The 16,938-nt window shown below is 42.3% G+C and overlaps 1 protein-coding gene across 2 annotated transcripts; it reads left to right on the top strand.

Annotated features, from left to right (window-relative positions):
- The first annotated feature begins 6,645 nt into the window (after positions 1 to 6,645).
- On the top strand, positions 6,646 to 12,259 carry LOC138390766 (antigen-presenting glycoprotein CD1d-like). Of its 2 annotated transcripts, none has more exons than XM_069480380.1 (6): positions 6,646 to 7,050; positions 7,281 to 7,547; positions 7,867 to 8,145; positions 8,653 to 8,931; positions 9,677 to 9,782; positions 9,881 to 12,259. In XM_069480380.1, the coding sequence occupies exons 1-6, from the start codon at positions 6,990 to 6,992 to the stop codon at positions 9,900 to 9,902; spliced, it is 1,014 nt and encodes a 337-aa protein (XP_069336481.1). In that variant the 5' UTR covers positions 6,646 to 6,989; the 3' UTR covers positions 9,903 to 12,259. The 2 variants fall into 2 exon arrangements, with proteins under 2 accessions (XP_069336481.1, XP_069336480.1); XM_069480379.1 differs by having other exon boundaries at positions 9,674 to 9,782.
- The last annotated feature ends 4,679 nt before the right edge of the window (positions 12,260 to 16,938 follow it).

Here is a 16,938-nt window from a genome sequence, read left to right as displayed (position 1 = left end):
TAACAAAGGTACAAGAAAACCTTTGCCCATTGGCCCTGGGAAGTGATGAGAAAACTTGCTAGAGCCTTGGGTAACATGAAAAAAAATCCTGGAGAAGTTAAAGCCCCAGGCCTGTGATGTGCACAAGTTTGAAGCCTCAATATGTTATTGTCTGCATAGAGTGTGAACCACAAGCTGAGAAATTAACACAAGAACTGGTCCAGGGCCATTAATATTCCTAGGGCCTTGGTATAGATGCAAATGCATAATTGTTCTATATGGACTGTTTCACAACTTAAAGCTGATGGGACTTCCACAGAGGAAAAAGTTTATAAAACATTAACAAAACCTTCTATGAATATGAGGACACAATAAAAAGCACAAGTTATATTGGCAAAAGAGTCAGCAGACACAATAAGAACATTTACATCCCAAGAATTGATAGTACTAAAACAATGTGAAAAAATAATAAATATGCTTAAAGTGTTTAATGAGCAAAAAGAATAGAAAGCATAATGAAAAATAGGACAGCATAATAAAAAGATCAGAACGACTTTTAAAATACTAAATTTTCAAGAAATGTGAAATTTGTCACTAATATTAACAAATTAACGGATAAGTTAAATAGGAGAAAAGAGATAGTTGAATGTGAATTTAGGGAAGTAGAAGATATCTCTGGAGAAATTACCCCAAATGCACTGAGATTGTATTAATCCATTTTGTGTTGTTATAAAAGAATATCTGAGACTGGGTAATTTATTAAAAAAATTTTTTTTAAGCTCACAGTTCTATAGGCTTGGAAGTTCAAGACTGGATGAACACATCTGGAAACTTTTGGTGAGGGCCTTGTGCTGTGTCAAAACATGGTGGAGAAATGGCAGGGGAACAGGGAGCATCCAAAAAAGGGCAAAATGTGAAAGGCATCTTTGCTTTATAACAACCTGCTCTTGAAGGAACTAATCTATTTCCACCAGAAGTAACCCCGGTCCCATGAGAAAGATGTGAATCCATCTTAATGACCTACTTACCTCTTAAAGGCACCACCTCCCACTGCCACATTGGAGACTCAGCTTCAACATGTGCTTTGGTGAGGACAAACAATATTCAAACCATAGCAGAGATAAAAAGAAGGAAATTATAAAATCAAGCTAAAGAGATGTTAAGAATAAGATGGAGAAGCAGCCATTAAAAAGATAAATGAGAACATTCCCAAACTAAAGAAAAATACAAGAGTTCTATTTAAACAAGTACAACTACTCCTGAGTTGATAAAGGAAAAACATTTTCAGTTGGGGTCATTACAAACAACGTCCCTGTGAACATTCTTGTATATGTTTCTTGGTGCGCATAGACCTGCATTTATGTATGTACTCAGGAGTGGAATTGCCAGGTCAGACTTAAACTAAACAACTTAATGATGCACCTCAAGGAACTAAAAAAGCAAGAACAAACCAAACCCAAATTAGTAGAAGCAAAGAAATAATAAAGATCAGAGCAGAAATAAATGAAATTGAGACTTAAAATATACAAAAGATCAATGAAATAAAAAAACTGGTTTTTTAAAAAGATAAACAAAATGGAAAAACCTTTAGCTAGACTAAGAAAAAAAGAGAGACTACCCAAAATAAATAATTTCAGAAGAGTGGAATTGCTAGGTCAGATCTAGATTGGTTTGCTATTTGATATACATAGCGTATATTTCAATTTCCTATGCATAGCAGGTCTCCATCCACTGTGGATCTGCAGAAGTGGTGCAGGAATCTTTCGATCCAACTTTAGATTATTTCACTCTGCTATATGACCTTAGTATACAGTGCACAATTTTTCTGTAACCATAGAACATATAAAGAGTATGTCCAGAGTGTTCTCAGTCCCCTAGCCTTGTATTTTCTCCACCAATGCTTGCTATGCTTTCAATGTTGCCATGTTACCCTGAATACTGTATCTATATGCAGCATATTCTCTCTCTTTCTCTTGCACACACACACACACACACACACACACATGCACACTTGTTTTCCCAAGTATCTTCAGTGCTGAAGTGCCTGGATATCCCTAACTCTATCCTTCTTTTTCCATTTTGGGCACCCCTGGCAGTATATTCATTTGTTCCCTGAAGCAATATGAGAGAAGACATGCAGTGCAATGCAAAAAATATGCAGTGTAGTGCACAAAACTCAAGAATGAAGATTCATGAGTTATAATTCTAGGGTCAATATTTACCAGCTGTTGAAAAGTTATTAAAAATCTCTATACTTTTTTCAGCAATAAAATATGGATTAATATTACCTACCTTCATTCTTTCAAAAAGTATTTATTGAGTGTATAAGGTGTCCCAGGGACTGTTCCAGGTGCTGGAGACAGCAGTGAACAAAGCCAAAGTTACTTTGTAGAGTCTCTACCAAAACTAAATAAGAAAATGGCTATAAAGCACTTAGAATAGTTGCAGACATGGGAAATATGCTTGCAAATTTATTTGTTTAACAAATGTTTATTGAGTATCTATAATGCTCTAGGCAGGGCTGTAGGCATTGGGGAATAGTATTCAGTGAGATCAGAGGCAGGAGTACTACTCAGCTGTAAGAAACAATGGTGATATAGCACCTCTTGTATTTTCCTGGACAGAGCTGGAACCCATTCTACTAAGTGAAGTATCCCAAGAATGGAAAAATAAGCACCACATGTACTCACTATCAAATTGGTTTCACTGATCATCACCTAAGAGCACATTTAGGAATAACATTAATCGGGTGTCAGGCAGATGTGGGGGAGAGGGGATGGGTGTATACATACATAATGAGTGCGATGAGCACCATCTAGGAGATGGACATGCTTGAAGCTCTGATTGGGGGGGGGGAGGAGGGCGCAAGGGCAATATACGTAACCTAAACTCGTACCCTCATAATATGCTGAAATAAAAAAAAGAATAAAAGAAAATAAAGGAGCAAAATAAATGAAGCAGTTATTTTTAGTTAGTGATACGTGTGTATGATTCACATAAATCAGTAAAAGCAAACAAAAAGTACTTCGGAGATCAGTGGGAAAGTTTTATTTCAGAAACTTAAATCAAGCCAGCTAACTGAACAGTAATGCTAGGAGTAAAAAGGAAACCAAAAAGTAATTGTAGGAATAAAGAGATAACTAAGCAAATCAGTACCTGGCAATCAGAACCAACCAGAATACAATCCTGAGAGACAGGGGAGACTTTGATGCCAGATGGCTAATTGGCAGTAAGAAGGTGGCACCCATTATTTTTCTCACTGGTAAAAGGAAAAAACAATAATCACACTGCCCTCATGATACTTGGGCTTCTTGTACCTTAACTGTTCCATGATGAATAATATTTCTAGCTATTTTCTGTCAAACCATTTGTAATTCTTTGATTCTAGTCCTACCTTCTTCCCATCTGAGGAATTCTTACACTCTTCTCCAGAAGAGTGATCTAGAATTATAGAATCCCAAAAGGGAAGAAACCACACTGGTCATATCACTTAACCTCCTCCTCAGAGCATGACATGCAACCTCAGCATGCAGCTGTGAGAAAAGGAAGTGTGCTGGGCTGGGAGTTAGAAGATCAAAATCCTAGTTCCATCTCTAAGTCATTACTATGTGTTGCTTTGGAAAGTCACATGTCCTCTGATTTGGTTTCCTCATTTACAAATTAAGAATAGTAATCCCTATCTCTCATAGTTGTTGTGGGGATTAAACAAAATGGTATATGTGAAAGCACTTTGGAAGCTAAAAATACTCTAGAAGTAAAAGAAATGATTAATCTATGTGCATGGATCAAAGATAGTCCCTGGGAAAAGTAGAAAGTACCATGTACTGATTTCTGCTCCCACCATGGGCTTTTTTTTTTTTTTAAATAGCTTAATTGAGATATCATTGACACATAATACTTTTATATATTTAAGGCATACAATTTGATATTTTAACATCTGTATACATTCTGTTAAATTAAATTAAATTAAGCTACATCTATAATAATGAACTGTAACCTAACTTAGTGTTACAATATGCTAAAACAATATGCTAAAAAAAAAACAACAAAAAAAAACTGCAACCAAACTTGAGAGTATATTCTTGTAACAAGTAACTGAGTCTTGGCCAATCATAGCAGCCAAGCTTTCAGCCAATCACAGTCTGCAAACTGCTCAAACATGTTGAAATAAGGTCAATACAAAGCTTTAACCAGTTGGGCTATTTCTGTATGTCACCTCCTTTTCCTGTCTACCAATACTGCCCGTCCATGTTGTTTGGTAGACCTCTCTAAACTTTTACCGGTTCAGAGTCTGCACAATTCATGAATTGTTTCTTTGCTCAAATAAACTTTGCTAAATTTAATTCATCTAAAGTTTTTCTTTTAACAGTTGTAAAATGATCACCGTAATCAAGTTAATTAACATATCCATTACCTCTACATAGTTACTAGTTTGTGCATGCATGTGTTTGTGTGTGGTAAGAAGATTTGAGATCTATCTTTTTAGCAAATTATAAGTATATGATACAGTATTGTTAACTATCTTCATCATACTATACATTAGATCTCCAGAATTAATTCATCCTGCATAACTGAAACTTGTATCCTTTGACCAACATTTCATTTAATCCTTTCCCCTAGCTCCTGTCAACCACAGTCTACTCTCTACTTCCATGAATTTGACTAATTTAGATCCCATATAAGTGAGATCATGCACTATTCACCATGGGCTTATTTTGAGGCACTTGAGTAAATCACCATTTCTCTGTGCTCTGGTATTCTGAGTTAGTCTTGCTATGAAAGAGTCTTTCTAGGCAACAAACTGCAAAACATTTAAGGATTCAAAGGTTCTTTTCCCAGAAGAAACTGGTGGAAGTTGTAATAGCCAAAAAATGTCTGGATCAACTGATGTTTACAAAAATATTTGTATAACTCCACATAACCCTAACTTTTGAAAGTTATACTGCCTGGCTTCTGTTGATTTAAAACAAAAACAAAAACAGAAATGAAAAACAGCTTCTTGTCTTTAAGTTTATAAGAATGTTAGCACTTGAAAATTTTAAGATACAGATAAATAAAACTGTTCAAGTTTTTAAAGGGAGCTTAGAAATTTGAAGAATGCAAAGTTAGATATTGTACCATGATTCATATAACCATTCTTCTTTTTCTTCCACCCTCATAGCTTCCCTCCTATCCATTATCTGTGTAAATTTTTATCCTAATTTAATCAATTTCATAACAACCCCTTCTTTGTTATAAAAGCAAGTTATGTTATTTTAAGCTGTTTTGGGTCAACATGAAGCACAATAAGATAAAGATGGGTTAGTGCTGTCTCCAAGGTCCCAGCCTAGAGTGAGAGGCAGAAGCCTATTCTCTCTAGGGCTCTTATTACAATGGGGTGCAGGAGAGGGAACCATTAATCTTGGCAGAATGGGAGGAACCAGAGAAAGGAGGCATGATCTCTGCATTCTGCCATCTCTCCAACTGATTGAAAAGAGAACACAGAGGGAGACAGACATATAACCTTTTCTATAATTAGAATTCTGATATGTGCTGGGAAGAAATGTTCTCAAGGCTAGCTAGTGTACAAGGAGTGGTAGTGGGGCCTGACCTAGTTCTCTTGCCTTTGCTCACACAGTTTGGGAGGTCTGAGAAGACGCTCCTGAGAAAGCGATCTTTGAATTGAGATCTGAGTGGAAATAACTAGGCACTGGGAGGGGTTGAGGTGAGGAGAGGGCCAAGAGCTTTCCACACAAAGGGAGCTGTTTGAGCAAGACCTTGGGCAGGAAAAGGCTTTGCATGTTAGAGAAACTGAGAGCATGTCAGCAAAGCTAAAGTACAGAGCCAGTGAGACCCGGGTGCCAGGTCAGGCTTAAAGGTAGACCAGGGCTAAATTGTGCATAATCTTGTGGGCTGTGCCAAAGATTTTGTTCTCTATCCCAAGAATGCTACTTTGGGAGATCGGGCAAAAGGTTAGGGTGGCAGCAAAGAGGGGAATGTAGAGATGAGGTAAAAGAAGTAAAATAGAGATGGATTGGATAAAAGGAGTGGGGGAGAGGCAGGTGTCAGAATGCTGCCCGGGTTCTGACTTTGCAAAGAGGGGGCCTTTCCTCAAGGTGACCTAAGGTTCTGAACCCCTGTTTCTGTCACTTTTTCTTATTTTTAGTGTGAGAAGTGGGGAGCTAGCTGTCCAGGTACACAGATACACACTGATATCTTACCTTTGTTCTGAAAACAGAGGCTCATATTTGGAGAGTGAATGAGTGATGAGCCAGAGGAGAAGGTGAGCAGGCAGAGGCCAGGCAGGAGGGAGAGAGGAGGGAGAGTAGGATCCAGGGACACTCCTGCCAGAAAGGAGTCAGAGACGACAAAGAAGAGGCGGGGGAAGGGAGAGCAAGGACTAGGACACAGGTTAAATGTGAGGCCGGGAACAATGAGATGGAAGAATCCTGGGATGTGAAAGTTGTAAAGAATCTTAACCAGCCTAGTCCAATCCTCTCAATGTACAACTGAGAAAATTTTCATGTTATTACTTTGTTATAAATGTGATACTTTCACTTGTAGAAATTTTAAAAGATATAAAAGTGTAAAGGAAGTTAAGATCACACATAGTCTTTCCACCTAGAGATATCCACAGCTAAAGCAAGGACTTTCGTTTTTTTCCCCTCTTTACATTTTTAACACGGTCGGAGTTATAACACAGACACAACTTTCTGCCCTGCTTTTACAACTTCCCACACGTTGTCCCAAACTCTGCATTGAAACAGGAGATTGAGACAAGCTGGCTGTGGAACGTACCGAGGTGAGCGGTGGCGTCAGGACTCTTTGGACCCCAACCTCCTCGCAGTGCGAAGAGTTAACCTCCGAAGACCCTGTGGCAGAAGCAGCCAACCGCCGGCTATTCTGAGTAAGAGCCTTGCCTGCGTCTGGGCTTGGGGACCGGCCGGCAACCTCGCCAGAAGAGGCGGGGGGAGGAGCGCGGAGGTCAAAGTTCCGCGCTCGGCGGAGCCCCGCGAGGTTCCCCTTCAGCGATGAGGTCCCTGCTGCTTCTGCCGCTCTGGGCGCTCCTCCGGGTGTGGGGAAGTCCTGAGGGTGAGTGGAAGGAGGGCTTCGGGCACGCGCCGGGCGGGTTGAAGGGAGCCCAGTTAGAGAGCCTGGGGCTCCCCGGTCGGGCCCGGGGAGGGGGAGCGCGGCTCAGAGCTCGGAGACGCCACCCCTCCTTCCAAGCTCATCTGCTGTTGTTTCTTTTTCCCTTCCTTCTCCGTGTGCTGCCTGCTCTCCCGGCCACTTGCTACGCGCCTCCAATCTTCATTCTCTCCCAGTCCCGCAAAGGCATTTCCCCTTCCGCTGCCTCCAGATCTCGTCCTTCGCCAACAGCAGCTGGACGCGCACGGACGGCTTGGCGTGGCTGGGGGAGCTGCAGACCCACACTTGGAGCAATGACTCGGACACCATCCGCTTCCTGAAGCCGTGGTCCCGGGGCAAATTCAGCGACCAGCAGTGGGACATGCTGCAGCATACCTTTCGAGTTTACCGAACCAGCTTCACCAGGGACATACAGGAATTCGTCAAAATGCTGCGCTTAGCCTGTGAGCTCAGGGATGGGATCCTGGGCAGGTATCCAAGGGGAGAGAAGGGACACGGAAGCCCAACTGGGAGGCAGCGGCCCCACCTGACAGGATTCTCTGTCCTGTCCACCCTCTTCTGATTTTCACTTCTGCCTGGAGATGTCTCAGTCTCTGACTTCTCACAATGCACCTTATTCCTGCCTGCTCCAGGTCACCCGCCACCCACTCTCACTTCCCTGAACTCTGGGGTCTCCGTTATAACCCTCACATCAATTTCCTCTGTTTCATCCTGTCCAGTCTTTTAAGCGCTTCTCTGATCTCTGTCCGTTCCTCTCCACAGATCCCATTGAGCTCCAACTGTCTGCTGGCTGTGAGGTGCACCCTGGGAACACCTCAACAAACTTCTTCCACGTAGCACATGAAGGAAAGGATATCCTGAGTTTCCAAGGAACTTCTTGGGAGCCAGCCCCAGAGGCCCCAGTTTGGATAAATGTGGCTGTCGGAGTGCTCAACCATGACCAAGGCACCAGGGAAACAGTGCAGTGGCTTCTCAATGACACCTGCCCCCAGCTTGTCACTGGCCTCCTTGAGGCCGGGAAGTCAGAGCTGGAGAAGCAAGGTCAGCCTGCCTTCCTCACCACTGGCCCCCACTCCAGGGTTCTCATGCCTTTGAGCATCCGAGGAAGGGAAAGGCCCAGGAGGGGCTGGATAAGGTGTGAGGGGATTTATCATTCCACAGACATCAACTGAGCACTTATTGGGTTCCATGAATTGAATTATGTAAACACTGGGGGCCAAAGCTGAGTTGGGCAGGTAGCATCCCTGCTTGAGGGGGAGGATGAGAAGACAGAATAACAATTAAAGCAATGTCAGAAACATGCTACCTGTTGCAGCTGAACAAAGGGTGTTCTAGGAGTGCAGAGGAGGGACGTTTATGGGAGGCTGGGATCAGAGAAGGGGAATGAGTACCAGGGAAGGTTCTGGAGAAGGTGAAACAAATGGGTTGAAGTTGTGAGAGACTTCATTTCCAGAAGTAGGCATGTGGGGAACGTGAGCCTGATATGAGGCCTGGAACCTCTAATGCAGAGTCTTCACTCTAAGATGCCCCATTCCCTGTTGGATACAGTGAAGCCCGAGGCCTGGCTGTCCAGTGGCCCCAGTCCCGGGCCTGGCCGTCTGCTGCTGGTGTGCCACGTCTCAGGATTCTACCCAAAGCCCGTGTGGGTGAGGTGGATGCGGGGTGAGCAGGAGCAGCCGGGCACTCAGCACAGTGATCTCCTGCCCAACGCTGACTGGACATGGTATCTCCAAGCGACCCTGGATGTGGCAGCTGGGGAGGCGGCTGGCCTGTCTTGTCGGGTGAAGCACAGCAGTCTAGAGGGCCAGGACATCATCCTCCACTGGGGTGAGAAAGAGCTGGGGCCTGGCTGGACATGGGAGGAGGTGGTCCTCAGGCAGAGAGGCAGGCACTGGGGAAGGATGGGCTGGATGCACCCAGCATAGAGGAGTTTCAGAGAGGGGAGGGATAGAAGGAGGGGATTCCAGATACAGGAAGGAGGGAAATAAAGACCTGAAACTCAAAAAGGATTGAGACAAAATGTTCTATATACAAGAAGAAACAAGACTAAAAAACTCAGAGATCCAGAAGTAGGTGGCAAATAAGAAATCCCAGGAGGAGCTATTCCCAGCAGAGAGGGGTCCAGGGAGTTTAGAAAGGCAGGTTGAGAAAGAGAGCTGTGGTTTGCTGAGTGCTTCCTGTGTGGGGGCTGCTGACTCCGCATACAGTATTTCATTTCATCCTCAGAACTCGCCTTTGAAGCAAGTACTGCTATTCTCATTTCGTAGATGAGGAAATTGAGACTGAGAAAGGTTATCTGTCCAGTGTCATGTAGAAAGTAGAAGAGCTGATTTTAGATTCAGGCCTGTCCTTCCCCTCTATGCTCTGCTAGCAAATGCTGAAGCGAACTGAATTAGGGATGCCTAGACCTTAAGAAAAGATGGGAAATCTAAACTTATGAGGGATAGAAAGAGGTGCTTTAGGTGAAGGAGGAAATAAGAAGTACCTGGTACCCTCACATGTACTTGGACCAGGGGACTTGATATGGGGAGGGTCCCTGCGCTGAGAGACATCCTGTGTTCCCCCAAAGCAGGTGGGAGCCACGCCTCCCTGGGCTTGATCATCCTGGCAGTGCTGGTGTGCCTGGTGTCCCTCCTTGCGCTCATTGTAGGCTTGAGGCTCTGGCTTAAGAGGCACCGGTAAGTCTCCCCTTTCCATGTCCTTTCCTCCGCCTCTCTCCCCTCCATTCCTGGCTGCTCTATTCCTTAATGGTCTTTCCCTTTCTGTTCTCTCACAGCTCCTATCAAGACATCCTGTGATTCTCGTCACTACACCTGCTCTCTGGAACTCAGCACCTCGGGTCCCAGGACTTCAGTTCTGGTCTGCTCAGGAATCGAGGATGAAAGGAGAGGAACCTTGAAGAAGTAGAGAACAGTCGTAAGGCAGCTCTCATCACACCGTTTTAACATTAAGATTTATTTCATTAGACTACAAGTTTATGTGCCCAGATGGCTCTGTAAAAGCAGGAGTGCAGGCTCAGATACCGACCAGGGCCAGGGGATAAGCACGGGCACGGGGGCACGTGGGGACTCTGCACTGAACTGGGAAACAGCTGTCCTGCCCAAAGGAAGCAGCTGCAGGCGCCTGTTGTCGAGCATGAAGTCAGGCTCCGGCTTGGCTGGGACCTATACTTTTTAAAGAAAACTGGAAATCTGGATTTTCATGTGAACATTCCTGATTTTAATACGTTGACTCAAGATTTGACAAAATACTCTGTGAGAAACCCCAAATGCATACCTGCTGGCTGATGACAACCCAGGAGCTACCAATTCGTGTCTCTTTTTAAAAAAAAGTTTGCCCTGAATGACATATTGGCAGCTTTTGGACATAATTTCTATTGTGAATTTGGATTTACAACTGAAGAAGGACATTTTCTCTTTAAAAGAAAATTAGGTTGTAAGAAACAGAGGTGTCTCAAGCTTTTACTTGGTGTACTTTTATTAAAAGAAGATAGTATATATGTATTCTGCTGAAAAAAGCAAACCTGAGTACAAATATATCTCTTAAATGATGAGTCACCCTTTTAGTTGGAAGAAAACAGTCATGAAGGTATCTCTTTCCCCCTTCCCAAAGCAACAACAAATGCAGCAGCAATCTCTCCTACTTACAGCTCTTGAAAGAGACAATGGGCCCAGTGTGGTGGCTCACCCCGGTAATCCCAGCACTTTGGGAGGCCAAGGCAGGAGGATTGCTTGAGACCGGGAGTTTGAGACCAGCCTGGGCAACATAGCAAGACTCTAAAACAAACAAACAAACAGCTGGTTGTAGTGGTGTGTGCCTGTTGTTCCTGCTACTAGGGAGGCTGAGGTAGGAAGGTCACTTGAGCCCAGGAAGTTGAGGTTACAGTGAGCTGTGATCCCGCCACTGCACTCCAGTCTGGGGGACAGAGCAAGATCCTGTCTCTTGAAAAAAAAGGTGGGAAGTAATCTATCGCAGTCAGGGCCTCTGAAGATCCAGAAAAGGTGAGATTTAACTGTTGGAAAGTCTTTGCTTGAAAAAATTAACATTTGGCATTCTCTATACTGGACTTGCAGGTCTGAACCTAGGACAAGGGTGAAGATCCTCCTAGCTTCTAAATCAGTGGTTCCCAATTGTAGTCACCTGACCAGCAGCCTCAGCAACACCTGGGAACTTGGTAGAAATGCAAATTATGGGCCTCCCCTCGAACCACCAAGTGAGAAACCCTGGGAGTGGGGCCTAGTAATCAAGCCCTCTGCTGATATTGTTGCTCAGCTAAAGTTAGAGAATCACTGTTCCCAGACATTGTGTAATGTTATGCAAGGAATTCTTCAGAGTGCTAAGTGAAAAGGAGAGTGGCCTGGGGTTATTCAGGGAAGGCTTCCTGGAGGGAGGGGGATTTGAAGCATGGCTTTGAAAAGGAGAGGTAGTGAGGTGGAACCGCAGGTACACTGGATCAGGAGACTGGCACTCTGGCCCCCAACTCAGTTTCTTCCTGTGCCAAATGGGGGTGATAATGTCTGTTTTGATGATCTCAGAGTTGCCATGAGATGAAGTGTGTAAAATGTGTGGCAAGCTGCAATGCCTTAAAAAATGTGCAGCCCATTACTGTTTTTGGTACCACACTGCCCTCAAGTGATGCTATGCAGCTTCGCTTTCTCAAGCAGTGCTGGGTTTGTGAACCAGCCCGGTTGACCTGCGTTCTTAGAGCATGTGTGGTTAAAGTGTCCCTACTGGTGTTTGTTTGAAAATGCTTCTGTGTGAATTTTAGTAGCTCTGATTCATCTTGAAGCAACTTTATTTTAGAAATAAAGTCTTATCTCTCCATGAAATTCTGTCTTCTTCCTTCAAATACCCAGTTCAAAACATCTCAGAAAATCCTGAGAATTCATTTTAGAACACATGAATACTCACTTTATGCATATCATGTTCCTTACTGAGTGCTGTGTTGATTGTCACTTTATTGCTACTGTGCTCCAAATTCGTCCTTCATTATAGGATCAGTGATAATGAACAGAATCCCTTTAATATTTCTCCTTTAAAGTCAGCATAATGTTCAGCTTTTTCAGTGAAAGGCCCTGGAGGGACACAGCAGGAGGAAGGGACGCTCCCGCAGCTTTCAGCTACTGCGGTGTGAGCACATCCTGTGTGGTGCTGCCATATGACACTCTGTCACCTTGCAGCCTCAGTGTGGCAACTCTCCCATGGCCCTCTTGATATAGAACCCAGTGCCCCATTTCCTCTTCAGACGCCCACCTGTGCTTAAGCCACCTGCTGCCTGGAGGTTGCCACCAAGCTGTACTTCCTTTGCAACCTGCTGCTCAGGTCAGGAGGGTTGCTTCCAGCTTGTCCAGCTACTGTAGACCAGCTCTGGCCTGGACAAACCTGTGAACTTCTCTGCTACCCAAGGGACTGAACTATACCTTCTCCAATGAGGTCTGCACCCCAGCCTTGGGGAGGGGTCACCCTTCCAAGTTGTTCTTCTTTGGGTATTCTCCTTCAGCCCTGGGGTTCCATGTAGAATTTTCTTATATCTTATAGTTATTTTCTCATTAGGTTTAAAAATTCTATTAAACTTCCTCCGTTTAACTCACTGTGGGGTTTCTATTTCCTGATTGGACTCAGGTGGATACACGTGCCTACTTCACTATCTATACATGGGAATCTGTGAACTTTCCAAAGCTCTTACTTGAATTTGCTTTTGCTCTGTGGTGTAGCTCTTCCTCCAAGAGCTTGGATTTGATGTTCTTTGCCAATACCATCCTCAGAAGTTGTTACCTGCCCCACTTGTAATGCCTCTGCTCCCCTCCTTGCCCGGGGCCTCCGTTGCTCAGGGCCTGTGTATAAGTGAGAGGGGTGCTCTTAATAATCAAACCAGGATGGCAAGAGTAAACTGGGACTGGCTCAGATAAACCTCCTGCTGATTGATTCTTTTCTGTGTGTGCTGTGCATTTGTTAAACCTGGTTCTTCTTCCTCCTTGGCCAAGGACCTATTCTCAGGCCACACACATCTTCCCACCTCCCGCTCCCCAGATTCTCTTGTCCCTTTGATCTTCCATTATCTTCTGTGTTCCCTATCGTCCCTCACCACCAGCTCAGTTCCTGCCATGGCAAAGGCTTTACCTGCCTCAACTTCTTTTACTTACCTCTGGCTGGTCTTGGCAAGACTCGTATTCTTCTTTTACTGGTTTTTCTGAATCATCCCTATGGGGGTTCTTCCATATTTCGCCACCCTACTTGTCACCCTGTAGGTAACCATCCTTCATATTTTCTTGTGAAAATTGAGATTATCTGGTAAAAACTTTTTATCTTTCCTCCTTCCTGGCTCCAAGAGTGATTTTCCACCCCTCTCTGTCTTCAGAAGAGGTGTCCATCTCTGCTAACCTGGTCTTTCCATCTGTGCTTTCCTGGCACAGCCTGGGGACTCAGGCCTCAAGACTGTCACCATCCGCAGTCTCTTTACCTCTTACATTTTAATGTTCATCAAGGACCCATGAAACTTAAGAAAAGCAAAAACCGATGCTGGACACTGTTTCCCTTTTGAGATACCATTCTGATTTCCCCCTTCACTAAAAGTCCCCTCCCACATATGACTGGTGTATGGGGTCACCGCATCCTCACCGTGCGCCCACTCCTGCCCTCTGGTTTTTGCACCTGAAACGAATTGTTTTTACTCTTTTTCAGGCTCTCTCTACCTCTCCCTTAGGAGAGGAGCCTTTTCATTCTCTCCTCTGCCCTACACCACATTGCTGTATTTTTTTTCCTAAACACACTTGCCATTTTCTTTCATAAATCTTCCCGTACTTCCCATTGCCTTCCTGATCCAGGCCAGATCCCTCAGGTGGGCATCTGCGACTGTCATGCTCCAGGGACAACCTGCCTTCCGCTTGTTTTTCCATGGATATTCCACTCTTCTGTATTTTTTCTACGTATCCCCCCTGCATCTTAATATCTTTCCCTTCTTCAAGATTCACTTTCAATACCCCTCCTACCATGGAAACTTCTCTGAGCCATCAAGAACTAATATATTTTTCTCTTGAGCACCTCTTCATAAAATCTTATCAGTGTTGCTCAGCACGTTTTTTGAATAAAATAAACTTAATTGAGGCATAATTTATACATAAAATGCTCCTAGTTTAAGTGTATAGTTCAATGAATATTAGTTAATATATACATCCATGCAATTAATTACCTTCCCATCTTCCTAAAAGACACAGACACTTTCCAATTCCTCAAAGGCCCCAATTACTTTGATAACAATGCCCCAAGCCCTGGCCTCAGGCAACCACTGATCTATTTTCTGTCTCTTTTTGTTTCAACAGTTTGAAAATTGCATAAAGATGAAATTGTGCTTGTTTTTCACTCAACACGATATTTTTGAGATTCATTCATATTTTTGCGTGTATCAGTCAATCATTCCTTTTCGTATTGTGTAGCATTTGCTTATAGGGACATGCTACAGTTTATAGATTAACCTGTTTATGAAAATTTTATATTTTTGGGCTATCTGGAATAAGACTGCTAAGAACATTTATATATAAGTCTTTTTGTGGACATATGTTTTTATTTATCTTGGGCAAATACCTAGGAATGAAATTGCTAAGTTGAATAGTCTGTTTAACTTTTTAACCCATGGGTTATTTAAAAATATAATGTTTAATTTCTAAATATTTTTCAATTTTTCATGTATATTCTGTATTATCTCAGTCTTTTAAAATCACCTGAGACTTGTTTTATGGCCTATATGTAATCTATCTTGGTGAATATTCCATGTGTACTTGAAAAGAATGTCTATTCTGCTGTTTTTGGGTGGACTGCTCTATAAATGTCAATTAGGTTGTTAGTTGATATTGTTCTTCAAAACTTCTATGTTCTTACTAATTTTCTGCCTACTTTATTACTTACTGAGATAGGAGTGTTGACATCTCCAACTGTAATTATGGATTTATCTATTTCCCTTTTCATGTCTGTCATTTTCTTGCTTCATATATTAATATTTTGAAGTTCTATTATTAGATGCATACACATTTAAGATTATGTTTTCTTGATGAATTAACTCATCATTATTAAATGCCCCGTTTTATCTCTGATATTCCTTATTCTGAAGTCTATTTTAACATTAAAATAGCCACTCTTGCTTTTTAAATATTAATTAGGGTTTGCTTAGTATATCTTTTTCCATCTTCTCCATTTAACATATGTGTGTTATTTTGTGCAGACAGCAGATAGTTGGTTTTGTGTTTTTTATTCTGTATGATAATCTCTGCCTTTTAACTAGAGTGTTTTGACTATTTACATGTAATGTATTAAATTTAAATTTAATGTAATGTAATTTTTGATACAGTTTAAGTCCACTATCTTGCCATTTGTTTTCTATTTGTGCCATCTGTTCTTTTTCCTTTTTAGGATTCTATTTTATCATGAGTGGCTTATTAGCTATACTACTTTTTAAAACTTTTTAAAAAAGTAGTTGCTCTAGGGTTCACATCAAAAATTTTTTTTAAAACTCTATCACAGGCTACCTTTAAATAGTGTATTGCTTCACATATATTTTAAGAACCATGCAACAGTCTTTTCCATTGCTCCTCTCCTGTTCTTTGTTTATTGTCATCATACATTTTACTTTTATATATGAATTTAACACTATAACACATGGTCACTGTTTTTGTTTTAAACAGTTATCTTTAAAGTGAATTAAAGAATAAGAAAAACCTTGAATATTTACTGATTTATTTACCATTTATAGAACTCTTCGGTCATTCTTTTTTGTAGATTGAAGGTTTCATCTAGTATCTTTTTCTTTCAACCAGAAGAAATTTCTTTTATATTTCTTTTTTTTTGAGACAGAATCTCACTCTGTTGCCCAGGCTAGAGTGCCATGGCATCAGCCTAGCTCACAGCAGCTTCAAACTCCTGAGCTCAAGCGATCCTCCTGCCTCAGCCTACTGAGTAGCTGGGACTACAGGCACGCACCACCGTGCCCGGCTAATTTTTTCTCTTTATTAGTTGTTTGACTAATTTCTTTATATTTTTAGTAGAGACGGGGTCTCACTCTTGCTCAGGCTGGTCTCAAACTCCTGAGCTCAAACGATCCACCCGCCTCGGCCCCCAGAATGCTAGGATTACAGGCGTGAGCCACCGTGCCCGGCCCTCTTTTATATTTCTTGTAACGCGGATCTGCTAGTAACAAATCCAGTTTTTATTTTCTGAAATAGCTTTTAGTTTTCCTTCCTTTTTGAAAGATATTTGCTAGATACAGAATTCTTGTTTGATAATTTTTAAGCACTTTAAAGATGTTCTTCTGTCTTTTGGTTTGCATTGTTATTGACAAGAAGTCTATGCTTATTCTTATTTTCCCCATATATCTAAGGTGTTCTTTTCCCCTGCTTGCTTTAAAAATTTTCTTTTTGTCATTATTGTTTAGCAATTTTATCTCAGTATGCTCCTGTGTGTGTGTATGTGTGTGTGTTTGTGTGTGATACTTAGGGCTTGTTAAGCTTCTTGAATTTGGAACACCAATTGCAGGTATGTTAGACCAGTGGAAATTTTACACAGTTAACTGAGACCCTCTTAACTTCGATCTGTTTCCTCAATTTAGTGAGATCGCCATGCTCTGCTTGGCTTCTCCATCCCTGTGATGTGATTTGAAAATTGCCTCCAGGTGGAAAGGCAGGAAACAATTGTAGTCTTACATGGATTATTTTCCTGTTCTCAGGATCACAACCCTCCCTGGCCATTCTTCTCAATGTCTGAAAACATTTGCTTCATATATTTTGATAAGTTTCTACATGTTTTTTGCTGTGGGAAATGTTCCATGCCAGTGAATCTTTTATGGCT

This window comes from Eulemur rufifrons, chromosome 8, assembly GCF_041146395.1.
Source record: "Eulemur rufifrons isolate Redbay chromosome 8, OSU_ERuf_1, whole genome shotgun sequence".
Taxonomy (NCBI): domain Eukaryota; kingdom Metazoa; phylum Chordata; class Mammalia; order Primates; family Lemuridae; genus Eulemur; species Eulemur rufifrons.
Note: the sequence above shows the minus strand (reverse complement) of the source record. Positions and strands in the feature narration are given on the sequence as shown.